The 18,499-nt window shown below is 49.1% G+C and overlaps 1 protein-coding gene across 1 annotated transcript in view; it reads right to left on the reverse strand.

Moving 5' to 3' along the window:
• Positions 1–18,499, reverse strand: part of EPHB1 (EPH receptor B1) — a 424,956-nt gene that overhangs the window by 260,939 nt on the left and 145,518 nt on the right. The window contains exon 3 of the mRNA XM_061193662.1: positions 2,420–3,101. Coding sequence (XP_061049645.1) covers positions 2,420–3,101 — 682 coding nt within the window. The remainder of the gene's footprint in view (positions 1–2,419; positions 3,102–18,499) is intronic.

Consider the following 18,499-nt stretch of genomic DNA (forward strand, 5'->3'; position numbering starts at 1 on the left):
AATTGAGCACCTTCTCTTGAAGATACACCCCAAGGACTAGTTACAAGTACCTGCCCATGCACTGCCCATCCCCATCCAAAGGGTACAGAATCCTCCCAAGATCACCATCTATGCCTCAGGCCCATTTACCTCCCTGGGCAGCCCCTTGCTATGAGCCCTGGGGAGGGAGGTCAGGCTCAGCCATCAAGCCCGGGTTACCAGCAGAACCAAGGTCAAAGAATTTGGAGGATTCAGCTTAAAGTTCTTGAGACAGAAGAAAAGGTGCTTTTCTGCCTTTCTAGTGCACTGAGCTCAGCCAGGCCGCTGGGCTGCAGGACCCATGATGCCGCCTGGCTTGCCACTCTCCGCTCTTAGAAATGCCACCAAAATGTGGCTGCCTGTGCTGCTGAAATAGCAAAGTGATGATGTCCTGGGCTCCCCATCTCCTCCAGCTTCCAGTGAGTTTGCAACAAGTAGTTTGTGAAGTCAGGTCAGGTTCATGACAGCTCTAGATCTGGAACATCCACCAAAAGTCAGGAGGAGGGTGGGGCTGAGTAGGGAGGATGGAAAGTAACCACTTGGATTTACATATTTGTCCCCATAGGCCCTCCCAGGACAACCACAGGAGGTGACGGACAAGCAACAGGGACACAAGAACCCCCCAAAAGAGAAAAGTTCCAATTAGCCCAGAGAAATGAGAGGCTGTTCCCAGAGTCCCAATTAAATCAGAACCAATCAATGCTTGCTCTGGTTCCTGCCGTTCTGCTCAGGAAATAATGAGAAACAAGAGGGCCCCAGCCAGCAAGTGCAGTGTGGCAACCCTTTGAAGCCTGGAGAAATCACCCGTGCTATTGCGAGCATGCCTGGCAGCTGCCGCATCTGCGCCTTTAAGAACTCAGCCTGGGGCCTGGGTCTCCACTCAGACCCTGACACATGCCCAAGAGGGCACCTCCCTTCCACCCCCAAACAATGGGACAAAGAGGAGCGCTGTGGGACCAGGCTGGGTTGGTTTTAAACTGTCTGCGTTGATTCATCACTTGATCTGGCACTCTCTCCCCCCAGTTTCCACATCATCCATCATGGGTACCATAACCAAGAAACCCAATAAAGACACAAAGGCACAGCTCTCCGCTCTCAGCAGGCCTCAGAAAGGCTGTGTGAGTGCCCCAGCCCAGGCAATTAGCTGAGTCCAAAGGATCGCAGAGTAGGTGGGCATTAGCAACCCTGTGCCTGGTGCTTTGCCTGCAGGTGTTTGGCGAGCAAGGTAAGTGGGGAAGGAGACACGCAAGGGATGTTCTGATGCTCAGGCAGGGTGGGGATGATGACGGGGGACAGCCGGCATGAAGCTCATGATGGAGAGGAAGGAGCAACCACAGCCCCCCCAACCTCCATCTTGTCCCCAAAGGACTGGGGCAACCCTAGTAAGGAGTTAGGGTCAAGGTGGTTTCTGAGGTCCATATGGGAAGCCTTGCTCTTGAAAGAATCTGAAACTTTGAAAGCCACAAGCAAAAGATAAAAGAAAACAGTCTTCTCTTCCCCAACTTTGGATTCCCTCCTGTTCAGCTTCCATGTACTCAGGCAACAGACGAGCCACAGACCCTCTAGACCCCTCTATCAACTCCCAGAGAAGATCGAGTCTCAAGCCAGTTCAGCACGTTTATTGCCATGTATTGCACATGTGCTCTCCTGGACTGAGGAGGGTCAGTGTGAGCACAGGGTACACTGACACCCCCATCTGCACAGTCGCCATCACTCTGTATCATCCCAAAGCAAAGGTAATAGAACACACAGTATTGTCCCACCCCGATTCCAACAGCTTCACCTCCTTCCAGGACCTGCTAACGCTAGACCCCATTCCTGCTCCAGAGCCTGGCACTGAGACCCTGGAGGAAGACAGCCAAGCCAGGGGACTTTGAGTTAATGAGCTACATGGGTTCGGTACCAAGCTGAGTGCTGTGGGAGCTGGACTGAAATGAACAAAAATATTTTCCAAATTCAGTCATTTCTCAGTTACCCTTGAGTGACTTGTCTATGAAAACCCAAATAATCCACGCCTCAGAGCACGGGGCTGGACTGGATGCAGGTGTGTGGGTCTGTGTGTGTGTCTGTGTGTCTGAAAGAGGGAGAAAGAGAGAGAGAAAGAGAATATGAGTGCCAGTGTCCCCCAAACTAAATATACCTGAGTGGTTATTAAGTTATTATCCACCATTTGGAATTCTCCCCATCTCTTCCCCCCACCATAAATATGGATATCCAGTTGAACACAACTGGAAAATCATCAGGCCTAGCACTGGAGATGGAGGTTCCCCCCAGAACTTTAGAAGAGGCCATTAGGCTCTTCTGTTCCTTTATGATCCCGAGCTGGAGGCAGGGACCTTTGCTGACTCGGCCCTGCCCCAGGAGGGCAGGAAGTAGAGGCCTCAAGAGCCTCAGGGCTTACCCTTGCAGGCCACGCTGTTCTCAGGCTCATAGCCAGGCTTACAGGTGCAGCGCCCGATGGGCACCATCCACTCCCCGTCCCCGTTGCAGTAGAGTTTGATGGGCACGTCCACTTCCTCTGCATTGGGGATGCATGTGCCCCGAGCAATCACCAAAGATGTGCTTTCCGCCCCAGTCATGGTCTCTGGGAACACTGCAAAATTTTGCACAATGCTAGGACACTTTTTGAAGAAGACACGGACAGAAAGGAGAGACATACAGGCTCCATAATCCTGGAAAGCAAGATAAAAACCATTCCGCGTAAGAGGCCCAAAGCTCCTGACTTCTGTGTTGACCTTCATCAACCTTCCCCCGAAGTCCACCTGGGAGAAGCTCTCATCTGCAGCAATGGTGTCCACTTTGAGGTAAGGGGCTTCGGACCAGAAGGCCGACTTCTTGGTGGCAATGACAGAGTCAGTCTCGTAGTAGTACAAGTTGAAGGTCTCCTTGCAGGAGCCTGGAACGTTGGGGAGGCTGCTGCAGTCCCTCACAGTGAAGCGCATCTCCGTGTAGATGCGATGGGCCCCCCGCCGGTTGATGAAGGTGGTGAGCAGCCAGTTGTTCTGGTTGGGCTCGAAGACATTGCACACCTGGTAGGTACGGATGGTGTTCAGGTTTTCATCATAGCCACTGACTTCTTCCCACTGTACCAAGCAGGCCAGGCACACACATGAAAAACACAAAATAGAGAGTAAGAAGACAAGGAGAGGCAGAGCAGAGGAGTAAGCCTGGCACTGGAGGGGGCCTTATGAGCTCACCAGTCTGGCTGCTTGACTTGAGAAATGAACGCACCTAACTTGAACTTGCTTTTAAAGGTCTCCTTATAAGCAGACTTCAGAAGACTTCTCTGCAGCCCATTCCAAAATATAACAGACTTCACCCTAGAAAGCCTCCCTTCATCTAACCCACAGCTCTCATTGTGACAATGACTCATTACATCCAAGGGACCACCCCTTGGTGGTGCTCTTAGCCCTGTGTAATGGTAGGCACTTTCATCTTCAATGCCACTGCCTCTGCTCTCAACAGTCACTCTGTGTATTATGGGTCTGACCACATGACACCCTCACCTGGGAAATTCTCATTTCTGAACCTAATTTCTTTATTGTGGTGAAACCCTTTTATAGCTCCAAAAAGCATATGAATATAAAGCTTTTCAGAATTGTTCAATAAACTTAGATTCGCATAAACTTTTGTTTTATATCATCAATCTCTGAAAGAGTTAGACTGTGAAGCGGATAAGAGTAGAGATACTAAGAGAGATCCTTAATGAAGCAAATTAAGCGTCATTGTGCACACACATCAAACAAAGATGTGATGGAAGAGAATGTTGGAGGGGGTTACTTAGGGAATAAGGAAAGCTTCTTAATAAGGGAGAGACTATTGTGATTCATGTTGGAAAAGAGAGCTCTCATTTTTAGCAGTCCTGTAGATTGGAAGGAGAGGAGGAAAAATGCATTTAGTAAGTGATGTCTCTCAATAGTCTCAACAGTTCCCCATACAACTAGATTATCATCCTCAATTTACAGGTGAAAAGACACCACGCAATTCACCCGTGGTCACATGGCCATAAAGGAGATGGGAAAGAGAGGAAATAGAAACAAGTGCTTTGAATGGCCAAAGAAATTCACCTAGTAACTTATTTCAGTAACAGGCAATAAGGGGAGGGGGTCCATAAGGACACAGCTTCCTTAATGAGCCACTCTGGGGCAGGGGTCAAAGAAGAGTTGCTGGGTCATTCTTACTTCCTTGTGCTGGGAGAGGAAGCAGCTGCCCATACTGGGGAGCTCTCAGGACCCTGACCTCAAGAACTGGGGGTCTTCCCAGGAGGTTCCAATGTGTTTGCTAAAGAAGTAAATAAGGGGCAGAAGAAATTCAACTTCTAAAGTGAAAAGAGAAAATAGATCAAGGTCCTTGACTATTTAGCAGTGGTGACAAAAGAAACCAAACAAGTGCCATTTCTTTAAATATTGTGTTAATTGCTTATTATTCACAGTGTGGACTTGAAATGTATAAATTAGAATTCTTTATTAAAAGAGCTAAAAGCTAATCAAGTGTACATGGGAAATATACCAGAATTTCTTCTTGCACAGTATTAATTATCTGTAGGAGCAGGAGGGCAAAGCAAGGCTGTCCTTTAAACTCGTACCGGGGCTTCTGAAGACCAGGCATGGTGCAGAGGAAAGATGGGTACGTGGAGAGCTGGTCCTGCCCACCCAGGGCTGTACAATGACCCCCATGGCCACTCCTTCTCCCCAGGCTCCTCCCAGCACTCTCAGGGGGCCCCGTTCCCTCTTTAGCTGGTGGGCTCCTTCCGGGATCCTCGCATACAGCCAACTGCACCTAGACCTTGCTTCATTTCTTATTGAATCTCTAGATGTTGAGGAACCACTTTTTATTCCTTCTTTAGATTGTGTTATGTTCTATTTAAATGTGTTCGTTAAAGTTATGTTCTGCTTGCCTGGTTTTTTGGAACCAGAAAGCAAATACATTAGGGAGAAGTCATCGCTGACAGTTGTTTCAGTTCAAATTTTCAGGCCTCTCTCCCATGGCTGTTTTGAAATTACATTTTCCCAGTTGACCCTACATGACTTCTGAGGGAAGGAAAGGATTTTTTTTGCTGTTCTGCAATTGTTTAAACACAGCAGGTCTCATGATCCATCATTTCATTGGGCTGTATGAGGTCTCAGCACAAATATGGGGCTCCTTTGTCAATGCACAGGTGAAGCCTGGGGCCCCAATTAGGGTGGAGACCTTGACCCACCCAAGACTAATGCAGCCCTGCTGTGTGGGAGCAGGACAGGAAGCCCACCTTTGGGGGCTCACCTTAGCACTGAGACTATCACCACCAGTACACCCTTAAACAGACAGAATGAGGACTTACGCTTCTGTGGAGCTGGGATATTGAGAACATTTATCTTAGAAAATGACACTGATTGGTATTATAAGACCCAAGGAGGTAATTGTTTCAAACATTAACCTCTCTGGGCCTCAGTTTTCTCATCTGTAAAATGAGGAATCATACTGGGTGACCTGGAGTCATAAAAATCTACGGATCTAATTGATTCCATGACAACTCCTAAGGGAGCGATCAAAGCAAATTAGGGGGAATACAGCTGTATATTCAAAGGGAAAGAGTAGAGAGAAATTGAGAGAAAGGAAAATAATTCCTCGTTGTTCAGGAAAAGGCCATGATGGAGTCTTTTTCTTTCCTTTTTTCATTCTTCTCCTGCCCGCGGGTGGTACGGGGGTTGGAAACATAGCAATCAGAGGGGGCTGGAGGAGGCACAAATGCTCTCCAAGTTAGTGGCAGTTAGGATTGGGGGCCTTGAAAGAGAGGATTTGGGGAAATCGAGATGAGGGTGGAATAGCATTCCCAGCAGGGAGGACAGACATTATTATTTGTTTATGATACTTGGAATCAGTGTCATTGCTTTATAGTTCTACCTCATTCATCCATCAACGAAAAAAATATTTACTGAATGCCAACTTTATGCCAGGCATTCCATTAGCCACTGGGGATGCAGAAATATGAAGCTTATAATCTAGTGAGAGAAACAGAAATTAGACAAATGGTTATTAAAATAACTAAATTATTACAATTGTGCTAACTGCTGTGAGGAAAAATTTCAGGATGCCAAGTGAGGGGGGTGTACTTGATATACAGAGGTCTGGCAGAGAAGACCCTCCAAGCTGAGAGGGACGGATGGATAGAAGTTAGCCAGGAAAAGTGTGCATCTGCTGGGGGCAGAGAGGGGCAGAGAAGGGGCAGAGCATCGAGGCCCAGGAACAGCAAGTGCAAAGGCCCTGTGGTGGGGAAAAGTGTCCTGGCACCACTGAGGAATGAAGAGTCATACAAAGCTGGAGGTGGCAGGAAGAAGACTGGGGAGAGGATGAGTCTGGTGGAGAACTTCGAATTTCATCCTGAGGGTAACTAGAAGGTATTGATGAGTTTTAAGGAGGAAAATCAGGTGATCAGAGCTGAGTTTTTAAAAGATTTCTCTGATGCAAAGTAGAGACTGGGTTGGACGAGTGCATGAGCGGGACATGTACATCACTGCCCTAGTCCAGGTGAGAGATGATGGTGGGATGGACCAGACCAGTGGACACTGAAAATATATCTTGGTGCAGCAGAAGCTCTAGGCTTTCATCAGCCGAGGTGGGGGAGGGGGGAGGGGGGAGGTGGGAGGGACAGAGAGAGGCTGCTTTAACCAGACCCAAGGGCCCGTGTGTTCCCTTAACACCCTTTCATGCATCAGGCCTGCCTCCCCAGCCAGGCTTTGAGGTACCCTGTGTCCCCGGGCACACCGCTTCCCAGATCCTTAAAAAGGGGGAGTTTCACCAGTGTTGGATATATGACCCCATTGATATTCAGACCCAATTGCTTCTACCCAAGACCTGTGCTGGCTCCAGTCTCTGTGACGCATTCTCACTGCCTGTTCCAAAGCTAATTTCATACTAAAGGTCTCCGTTCAGTGGCAGCTTCTCAGCCTCCACTTCTAGGCATTTGACACACTGCCTCCTGTGTTCCTTTCTATAATTATCTCCTCCCAGTAAAACAACAAACCACCATAATTTGCTTATCAGATTGGCACAAAATTAAAAAGATAAAATATCAAGTCTCCGTAAGAATGTAGAGAAAAGGCCACTCCCAAGCCTATTGGTGGCAGTGTAACTGGTGGAATTTTTTAGATGTCAAATCAATAGTTTCTCTCAACATTTAAAAGGTTGGCCACAACTCAAATCAGTGGGGAAAAGGTGAATCATTTTTTAAAATTGTTGTAATAGCTGGGTAGCCATCCGGAAAAGAACACATAATTTTGCATCCATATATCCTACCTTACTCCAGAAAAAAATTCTCAGTGAATCAAAGATTTAAACATTAAAAATGAAACCATAAAAATACTAAAAGAAACTATGGAGACAATGTAAGTATAGTAATTATGACATGAAACTCAGGAGCCACAAATGAACAGATTGATCAGTTCAGCTCCATACATTTTTAATTGGCATGACAGAAATGATGTGATGAGGCCATACGATGGAGTACTATTTGGAAATAAAAAAAGAAGGAAGCACTGGTACATGCAACAATCTCTAAAATGTGATGCCCAGTGAAAGAAGCCAGACACAAAAGACCACATATTGCAGGGTCCCATTTACATGAAATGTCCAGAAAAGGCAAATCTATAGACAGAAAAGTGTTAGTATTTCCCTGAGACCATGGATGGGAAAGGAGAGTGACTGCAAATGGCATGAAAAATCTTTTTGGGGGTGATGGAAATGTTCTAAAATGGGATTGTGGTGATGATTACACAATTCTGTAAATGTACTGAAAATCACTGAATTGTACACTTAAAATGAGTAAAACCCAATCCAAAAATGGGCAGAAGACCTAAATAGACATTTCTCCAAAGAAGATATACAGATTGCCAACAGACACATGAAAGAATGCTCAACATCATTAATCATTAGAGAAATGCAAATCAAAACTACAATGAGGTATCATCTCACACCGGTCAGAATGGCCATCATCAAAAAATCTAGAAACAATAAATGCTGGAGAGGGTGTGGAGAAAAGGGAACACTCTTGCACTGTTGGTGGGAATGTAAATTGATACAGCCACTATGGAGAACAGTATGGAGGTTCCTTAAAAAACTAAAAATAGAACTACCATACGACCCAGCAATCCCACTACTGGGCATATACCCTGAGAAAACCATAATTCAGAAAGAGTCATGTACCAAAATATTCATTGCAGCTCTGTTTACAATAGCCAGGACATGGAAGCAACCTAGGTGTCCATCATCGGATGAATGGATAAAGAAGATGTGGCACATATATACAATGGAATATTACTCAGCCATAAAAAGAAATGAAATGGAGGTGTTTGTAATGAGGTGGATGGAGTTAGAGTCTGTCATACAGAGTGAAGTAAGTCAGAAAGAGAAAAAGAAATACAGTATGCTAACACATATATATGGAATCTAAGGAAAAAAAAAAAAAAAAGGTCATGAAGAACCTAGTGGCAAGATGGGAATAAAGACACAGACCTACTAGAGAATGGACTTGAGGATATGGGGAGGGGGAGGGGTGAGATGTGACAGGGTGAGAGAGTGTCATGGACATATATACACTACCAAATGTAAAATAGATAGCTAGCGGGAAGCAGCTGCATAGCACAGGGAGATCAGCTCGGTGCTTTGTGACCACCTAGAGGGGTGGGATAGGGAGGGTGGGAGGGAGGGAGATGCAAGAGGGAAGAGATATGGGAACATATGTATATGTATAACTGATTCACTTTGTTATAAAGCAGAAGCTAACACACCATTGTAAAGCAATTATACTTCAATAAAGATGTTTAAAAAGGAAAAAAAAAAAAATGAGTAAATTTTATGACATGTAACTAATAACTAACATAGCTTTTTCTGAAAAACACTCTTTGTTTTCCGGTCCAGCCTACACCTCAACACCCAACAATGCTGGCCTGGTCTCTATTATCCACAAACAGTATGCCCCTGGCAACTTCGTGCCCAATTTGTCACCACAATTTGCCATTTCTTCCAGAACAAAGTTCCTCCTATCTGGCCTCTTTCTTGCTTTCCATGGCCATGCACTAGGGCTGGCATTACCTCATGCCTGGACTCATGCCCTGGCCTGCTGTTTGGTCAGAGAGTAATGACAGCAGACCAGGCAAGAGACAGCCAGGGCTCAAGCCAGGGCCACATCCTTTCCCATCACTCAGAGACGGTGCCCATTTTTGTCTCCTGATATTGTTGCTAATGTTGTGAAGCCTTTCTTCTACCCCATCCTCATCCCATCTCAACTCCTCCAAGACACAGAACCGGAGAGTAACAACCTGGCTGGAAGCCACTATAGCTCGTGTTGACCAAGACCTTTTGTTGACAAATGGGCATACTGAGGCCCAGAGACACAATAGTGGACCGGAGTCAGGCAGCTGATGGGTGGCAGAGCCTAGCTCTCTCTGCAGCCTTTCCTTTGAGGGGCCTCAAGTCTTAGTTTTCCCATGATGCCTTCCCAGCTTATATTCAGCTACCATCTTCCCAAATGCTTCAAGTATGGTTGAGCTATTCCACACAATTTAGCATTTGATAATACACTGCTTTGAACGATTCTTTAATTGCTTTGGTTTCCGCTACCAGGATGTGAGCTCCTTGAGGACAGGGAATTATGTTTTGACTAATTTATTAGTTCTGTCGACAGCGAAATAATTCTGTGTATTTAGCTTTGCAACACTGGTATTACGTGATGACGTTTTTATTCAGCGATGTCTGGGACCAGTGAAATCCACAGGTTTCTTGGGGCTCTACCCTTACTCCCTTCTCCTCTCACTTTTTATCCTGGGTGATCTCAACCACACACAAGGCTGCAACCACCATGCAGTACATCACCTCTTCCCAGTGCCCAGACTTGTTTATCCAGCTGCCTGCTGGATATCTCCTCGTAACCTCCTGGAACTCACCTCCTTGCTCTCTGCAGTCCTGCTGCAGTCTCACAAATCCAACCTCCACCCACCCTCCCCAACGTGGACTTGCCCCCTAGAAGGCTGGACTGTGTTAGGGACCTCCTGATATTCCCAGTGCCTAGCCCTCCGTACATACTGACAAATGGAGGGAGTGAGCAAGTTCCTGGTCTGTTCCTCAGCCCCTGGTCCTTGGCTGGGGACTTATAGCAGGTGCCACCAGGCTAACTTGTCCCTGGGAGAAGAAGAAACAAAGCAGCCTTGCAAAACCAGCAGAATATTAACAACCTTTGAAAGGGCATTATTACTGCTGCCAATGGACCACCTGTCCTTGAGATAAACGTAATGAAGAAAACAATGACACCCATTAGAAAGTACTTGTTCAGGCTTTCAGATCAGGACTTTGATGGATGATAAAGACCGCTGTAGGTTTCTCCAAGATCTCGGTTTCTCACACTGGCTTGCTGGAGTCAGAACCTGCAGGTCTGCTGCTCTGGAGTAGCCCCCGAGTGCGTGCTGGCATTTGCTGTCTGGCCGATTGTGCGCATATGTGTGTATAGAACACGCTGTTCTCCTTCAGAACCACTGCCATGGACTCTACCCACTGGTCCATCGACACTGCCTTTCTAGAACAACCTTCAGAAACACTAACACATTCTTTATCCTCCAAGGGTGGGTTTGGATTTTGGAAGCAGGCAAAGGTCCTCTGGAGCCCAATCTGATGAGTCAGACGGATGAGCAAGCTAAGAAATACTAGTTCTTGGTCAAAAATGAAGAACCACCATAAAATGAAGTTAAGAAGAGGGAGCTGATGCTACTTATGCCTCTGAAGACAGTTCCAAGCATGGAGTTCTGGAAAGATCTATGATCGCTGGCCCTTCCTTGGACTGCTGCACCTCCTTGGGCCGACCTTGCCCCTCCCAGAGTGCCCAGTGGCTACCGTGGTGCTGCATCATAGCAGCTGCTGAGAATAAGCCACTTGTACAGGGCCTGTCCAGGAAGGGGTGCTCCTCTGGACACTGCTATTTAAGGTGAGGACAGAAATCATTGAAATCGGCATTTTGGCCTCTATCAGTCTAACAAGAGGCTCTTCTGATTTGTTTCCAACCCAGTTTATTTAACTGATTTTTTTTTTTTTAACTGATTTTTAAAATAAAGAATTGAGCACCTACTACATCCCCAAGTAGTGGTCTTAGGTGTTGGTGACACAGCAGCGACTAAGAGACAAAGTCCTGCTCCCATGGGCCTGATAATCTAATGGAGCAAACCAGAAGATGAACAAGCAAACAAATTAATAATATAAAGTTGAACAGTGTTAAATACTACTGAGGAGCAGGTAAGGGGTTAGCGAGTGACAGCTGGCAGTGGGGTCGTCAGAGGTCTCCTTTTGGGTAGCGACCTGAATGACACTCAGGAGCCCCCAGCCTGGAGGGCACATGTGGGAGAAGCATCCCAGGCTCAGGGAACAAGAACAGACTCTCTGGCGGAAGAGTGTTGCCGGCATGTTGCCGAGAAAGCCAGGATGCCGGGGTGGCTGCCAAGCGGCATAGGGCAGGGGGAAAGTGGGAGGAGGGGAGGCAGGAGAGGTTGCCGCGGGGCAGGCGGACCCCACCTTTGCCAGTTACAGCTCTGCAACCACACACAGCTTTCCGAACTTCAGTTTCCTCATCTGCAAAATGCTCTTTACCCTGCAGGGTGTCACGAGGACTGAAAGATCATCACCTAGGTAAGAAATCACCTAGCACTGAGCCTGCAAGTAACCACCATTCACTAAGTACCAGCTATCATTATTACTATCAGCAGCAGCATCGCTGTTATGCTAACCTGAGCATCCTGCTCTGGCTGACGCGTCAGGGTGTGGAAATCATCTCCTCCATTTTAGATAAATAATCCTACCCTTCCGTCAGCAGAAAATGCAGGGACTAAAGGGCTGAACTCGGTCTCCTTACAGACCCAGAGGGACAGCCAGCAGCCTTCTCCCCACCCCTCCCAGAATCTCCAGGGCTGCCTCTGGGCAGGTTTCAGCATGGGCCCCCTTCCCTCAGCCAGGCAATCCCTGGGCCACCGTCAGCCACCAGACCACAAGGAGACAAAATTGGACACACATCACAGGCTTTGCTCCCACTCAGCTTGCATTTGGGCACAAACTTTTGTTTGCAGGAACCTGCTATTTTGCAAACAGTCACCATCACCACACCCCGTAGGACCCTAACTCCCATGGCACTGCTCAATCAGGGGAAATCCAGAGACCTGCTTTCAGGCTCCCAGTAAGAGATGGCTGCTCTCTGAACAAGAAGAGAAGCCCACTGAGGCCTGGGCCACACACGACTTCACAGAGCCCACAGGAAGCCAGAGATTCTTCAGGACAGCAGATGGCTCGGGCAGGGCTGGAGCCACCACCGCCAATCAGCCTGGATCCCAAGAACACAGCTCCTGTGTAGACAGTAAACTAAGCCTGAAAGAGTTTGGATATTAGACAAGCTTGAGGGCTAATTAAAATGTAAAGCGTGGTCCGTGGGGCATAAATTCCTACAAGCCCAGAGGGATCTACCATTTAGTACACCAACCAAGCAAGGCGGCCATGTACTCAGTGGCTCCCCCGAGGGCTGTGAGCCCCAGCTCACCTCCCAATATGCTTCATTTACCTCCCTGATGTACTGGGCTGGGAGGACACGTTGGCCCCTGTTCATTACCATGGCCCTCTGTGGTGTGCCAAGGCTTGGGGCAGGCACTGCTTCTGAGAGCCCAGAGCCTCGAAAGGGTACAAAGGGATGCATTTTCTAAAGGGTGCATAAGATGCAGAAGAGCGGGGATAGGGGTGACAGACACAATTAGAATATGGAAAGAATTAGAGTATGGAAAACATACTTATTGTTTCCCAAGGCGGTCTCTATAAATCTCCACTAAATCCTTCTGGAAACTTGGATGGTGGAAAAATGCAAGAAATACTCTGTCGAGGTGGGAGTGAGAGAAATGGCCCCAAGCATAACACACCCAGGTTGTTCGGAAGGAGATTTTTGTGCTGAGCAACAAAGGGTTGGGATGAAGAAGCACTGCTGTCACCCTGCCTAACCCTGAACCCCAGAGGTCATGGTGACCCCTGGCTTAGCTCAGAAGTTCAATGCACAGACTCTGGAGTCAGCCAGACCCAGCCCTGTGACCACGGACATGTCTTTAAACCTCCCTGAGCCTCGGTTTCCTTCTCTAACACAGGGATACTCAGGGTACCTACCTCACCAGATGGCTGTGAGGATTAAACGTGGTAATGCACCTGAAGTACTTCAACCTGAATAAGAGACCCCTGCAAGTTGTGGCTATCAGCCCTCTGAGCACATCTCTCTGAGCACCAGGCATTTTTCCTTGAAAGTCTTGCTCTCCCTCCGTGATGTGTATGATCTGCAACTCTCTCCTGTCTGTCTAGTTGTTTGCACCTGTGCATCATCTTTGGTGTGTGCACGTGTGCATATGTGTGCATACGTATGTACATGTGTGCACGCATGCCTGGGTGTGCATGTGTGTGTGTGTGTAGTTGGGGGCGCTGGCTGTGGCCCAGGTGGGGCCCGTGTGCCCTCCCTTGGGTATATGCCCACCTATCAAATGCCGTATAAGCTCTAGTCAGCCCACTCCCAGCCAGGGAGCGCCCCTCACTACACAGAGACACCATGGCTATGGGCCATGGGAGCCACATTAACAGAGGGCAAGGCCAGCCGGCCTGAGGTCCAGATGGCTTGCATCTCGGCATCCTGGCACATTTCACAGCCCAGTCTCTCAGCACGCCAGGAGAAACACTGAAGGCTTGTGCCTCGGGTGGGGGCTCCTTGTCCACAGCACCGGGGCCGCTGTAACTTCCACCAGGCAGCAGCATTTGGTACCAGGCCCTGCCTGGAGTGGGGTCCTCGGCCATTATGACAGCTGCCGCTGCTGTTGACACTGAAACAGTGACAAATTCATCCTTCTGACAAGATCCCTTTTAAATAATTCACAGGGAGCTGGGGATTAAGACACTGTTTCTCTCTGTCTCTGTTGAGATTTAAAACACCTCCAGCTGGGGTATTTAAAGAGCATATAATGGGCTGCCCCTCTTGGGTCTCCCCTCCCCCTCTCCTCCTCTTTCCCATTTTCCAAACTCACCCCCCCACCCCACCAGCCAGCACTATAACAAGGAGGCCCAGAAAATAAGAGAAAAAAAAGGAGGGAACCAGTGCTTGGCTGGTCACTATGGCAACGGTGGCAGGGTATTCAGCTGTCATTATCCCAGCGCCTCACACATGTGATTATCTTAAGCTGTCGGTTGAATGCAGTCCCCACTGCTGTCCAACAAGGCCTTGTCGAACAAGGCAGGGGCGGGAGCTGCGGGCCCCAGGCCCCCCCGGCCTGGAACTGCTCTGCCCAGGCCTGGGCTCCATTGATGAGGAGCAGTTACCCCTGGGAGAGACTGATGGCATTTTCCTGCAGCCTGGAGGGATTTCCGCTCAGCACACATAGCCAAGGCCAGCACACTGGGTTACAGGCCAAGGAGATGGGCTCTTCATTCCATGAGTGCAGAGAGTTTTGATTGAGTGTGGGCAGGCTGGCTGTGGCCAGCTGCAGCTGTCCTGGAGACAAGGGAGCAAGCCACGGGGGAGGAAGAGACTGGCCTTCCTAGAGGAGCTCCTGGCATCATTCCCATTCTCAGGGTGCAGGAAAATCAAATCTGACCTGGGAAGGGGACACACTCCCTTCCATCCTGTCCCCTCCCCAACTCTGGGAAGGTGGTCACTGTGTGTGATCCACGTTGAGGGACTGTGGCTGCTGGAGCTTGGTCCTGGGAAGCCTGGGGAGGACTTTGATCTCATGCTTTTGCCTCCTGGACTTTGCTTCAGACTGCTGCTGGGCTGTTCCCTGGTCCCCCAACATTCTCTGAATGACACGATCACTGGTCACCCCCCACTAGGTACCACCCCCCACTAGGCATCACCCCCACTAGACATCACTCCCCACTAGGCACCAGCACCACCGGCACCACTCCGGGTCCACTGTCCCTTTCAAAACTCTGCTCCCAGAATAAGCCCATTTCTGTAGATGTGCTCAGGCCGGCACAGCGTGCAATGGGACCACCATCACCTGTGACTTGCCCCTGCCTTTCCTGAACCTGCGTCTTGTGGTCACTCCCCATGAATATGTGGCCAGCCACACGGAAGTTCCCACCACCTGAGGCACTGCCTACCTGGGTCACCTCTGGCTTGTTTCTCACAGTGACCCATTTACACCTAAACGCAAGTGTGGACCATTACCACTGACCACGTCAGTTTGAAGACGGAGCTCTCACTGAGCAAGATACGGCTGAATCTTGACTCCAACATCTTTCACGTGGTTGTCCTTTGTGACACTGGGAAATGTGCTGGGCATGCCTCTCTCCACCAGGAAGAGTGGTGAGTGGGACAGTACGTATGGAGATGAGGGTGTGCCACGACTAGACGCCCCCCATTCTATTAGCAGAGGAGCACCTCAAACACAGGAGGGGCTGGGTCAGCCGAACTGACACGGGGGCCACTGGATGGGAAACAGCAGCTCATGGAGGCCCCTCACCTCTCTCCCTTCCCAGGAGTCCTCACTTCCTGAGCATTTGCCAAAGCCTGGGGGTGGGAGCTGACCACAGGCTCCTCCATCACCATCTGGAACCAGCCATCCCCAGGGACCACCTGTGTCCTCCTCTGGCTCCCTGGCCAGGCCTCACCTGCCCTGGGAACAGGGCTGCTCCCTCAAGGTTCTTCCTGGGCTTGCTGCTCTGCCCCCAAACCCCACACATCACACAGCGCTTGCTCCACCCCTCCCCAAACAGCTTGCTTTAAAAAGCAATTCATGGGCGCTTAACGTGTGTACGTTTCACTGTCAAACCTACCCTTTCCCTTTGTAGAAAACTGGGAAACTTTTTCCTCTCCTTGCCCCCTGTTCTCTGGTTTCTCAACAATGTATGACTCACCCTTCCTCACTCTCATCCAGGGGCAGAAGTACAAGTACAGGAGTGAGCTCTGTGGTCAGACAGGCCTGGGGTCAGTCTCGGCAAAACCCCTAAGCAGTCCTGTGACTTTGGATCATTGCCCCGAGCCTCAGTGTCTGCTCTGTAAAATGGGAGAAACAGCCCCCTGGCTTGCGGGGTCCTGGTGAGAATTCAGCGAAGCGATACAAGTGATGTTCAGTGCCTGGTACACAGCTGGTACTTAATTAACAGTAACTAGTAGTAGCAGTAGTTATCACTGTTCCTAATGAAAGTGCTGTGAGTAATAACAGGGCGCACCCTCTGATGGCATTCTCGCAAGAGCCACAGCCTGACAGAAAGGCTGCAAATCTGATCTTGCGTCTCAGGGGCCCCCTCACCCATCAATTCCTACCCTCGTCCCGTGCAAGTTAAGTCCCTCAGACAAGAATCACTGAGACCACTAGCACTAGTCAGGGCAAGTGGTATTGACTAAGCTTTGGTGTTTCCAAAGAAGGTAAACACAATTTATGCTGTCAACCATTACCCATGTGACAGAGGCAGAAGATGGGCTCAGAGAAGTTAAAGAACTCAGAGGAAAATGGAAATAAACCCAGCATATTAGATTGCAAATCCTGGGTTTGCTCCTTGATGCTACGGGAAGTACAGTGGGATTCAGGCCAAAGGATTCTTCTCCCTTGGGCCGTAGCTGGAGGTAAGGCCAAGGGTGCACCCCCAGGGCTGCCCTGTTCCCGCACAAGCTCAGTTTGTCCTTCCAGAGCCAGAAGATCCATGTCTTTTGCCCACTCTGACGCCCCTTCTCCGTCCGTTTTCCTCCTGTCCATCTTCTCCAGGCCTCTTAACTCTGCCTCACCTTCTTTCTAATGCTTCATCCTCCCCTGTAATGTATTTCTTTCCTTCACCAATGAGACCACTAGAGGAGCTGTGAGTTCAGGCTGTCAGGGCAATGAGCCCCTGCGGACCCCCCTCAGCTGCATCCTGGTGCCTGTGTCAGGAGCCCCGTTTCCTTCCAGGGCCTCGAGGGCCACTCCAGCCTTCAACCTGAGAAGAGCTGTCACCAGGCAGCTGGTCCTCAGCCTCACATGTCGGTGGGAGAAAGGTTTCCAGGGTTGGGACAAGGGGTGTGCCAGGGATTTGCCATCCTAGGGGAGGTTTTAGAGAAAAGACACCTATCTGTCTGGACAAATGAGGGTTAAGCCAGCCTCTGAGAGGGGGAGGTGGGCTGGGTGACCTCTGGGGTTCCCTCCCAGAGTTTGCGGACAGAAATATCTCCTGCTCTGCTGATGAATGAGTCTGCAAGGCATTTCCAAGAGCAAGAAAATCAATCTGCCAGACAGTAAGGTTCTGGTGAACCACCACAACTCCCAAAGTTCTTTAACACAGCAAGTTGGAGAAGCATCTCTCCCTCAGTCAATCTCTCTCTCCACTCCACCCACATCCCTCCCCCAACATACACATATACGCAGTCATACCCGATGTATTTCTGTTGCAGGAAGGGGGACCCCTTCCAGGGCCCAAGAGTGGGCTCTTGTCTAACACTCGTAAATGAATTGTCCAAGGAGACACACGTACTGTCAAAGCAAGAGACTTTACTGGGAAGGGGTGCCTGGGCGGAGAGCAGCAGGGGAAGGGAAACCAGGAGAACTGCTCTGCCACGTGGCTGGCTGTCTCCAGTTTTATGGTAATGGGGTTAGTTTCCAGGTTATCTCTGGCCAGTCACCTTGCTTGGCCCATATTTGGTCTGACTCAGTGTCCTTCCCCTGGTGCGCGCATCTCTCAGCCAAGATGGATTCCAACGCGAAGGATTCTGGGAGGTTAGAGCAGGACATAGGGACAGGCGTCGCCTCCCTCCTTTTGGCGCCTCCCGAATTCTCCGGTTAGTTTTCACGGCAGCACCGTGTTCCTTATCAGTACCTCTTGTTTCGATGCAACTCGTGCAAGTGGTTATCATCATGCCTGGCCAAGGCAGGCAGTTTCGGTCAACGGTTCCCTAGCATTTCTGCAACCAGTGCAATGATTAATATTCTACTCAATGTAATAATTCATATTCTAACCAATGACACTGGTCATCTGTAACATTCTAGTCACCTCTCTGTCAAAGGCACACACATGCCCACAGAAAAGAGGTCATGTAAAAGCCCTGTGACAGACAGCAACCACACAAGATGAAGCCGAGCAGAACTGTGCCCTCGTCCAGCCCACCTCTCCTCCCCTGGGATCCACCAGCCTCGGCCAACCCACCCCACGGCTGTCACACTTCCCAGAGCAGCGTCTGAACCCCGTGGAGCGTGGAGCGCCTTCCACCTCCCCAGAGTCCCGCCCCCGAGGCTCTGTCCTGAGCCCCCAGGCCTTTGTCTATCACTCTCTCTGTCAAGCAGGTGATTTTAAACTTCCATTCCTAAAAGACACATATTATATAAAAAAAAATGTTTTAAGTGCCTTGGGGTGTTTTGTTCCTCATTGTTTCATAAAAGTGACATTAATAGCCAGAGAAGAGCACTGCTGAGTGCAATTACAGAGGATGTTTCAGGTATGAAAGCTGTTTTGAGCCTGCTAATGTTTCCTAATTACAGGCCTTTTGGTA

The sequence above is a fragment of the Eubalaena glacialis genome, chromosome 6, assembly GCF_028564815.1.
Source record: "Eubalaena glacialis isolate mEubGla1 chromosome 6, mEubGla1.1.hap2.+ XY, whole genome shotgun sequence".
NCBI lineage: Eukaryota > Metazoa > Chordata > Mammalia > Artiodactyla > Balaenidae > Eubalaena > Eubalaena glacialis.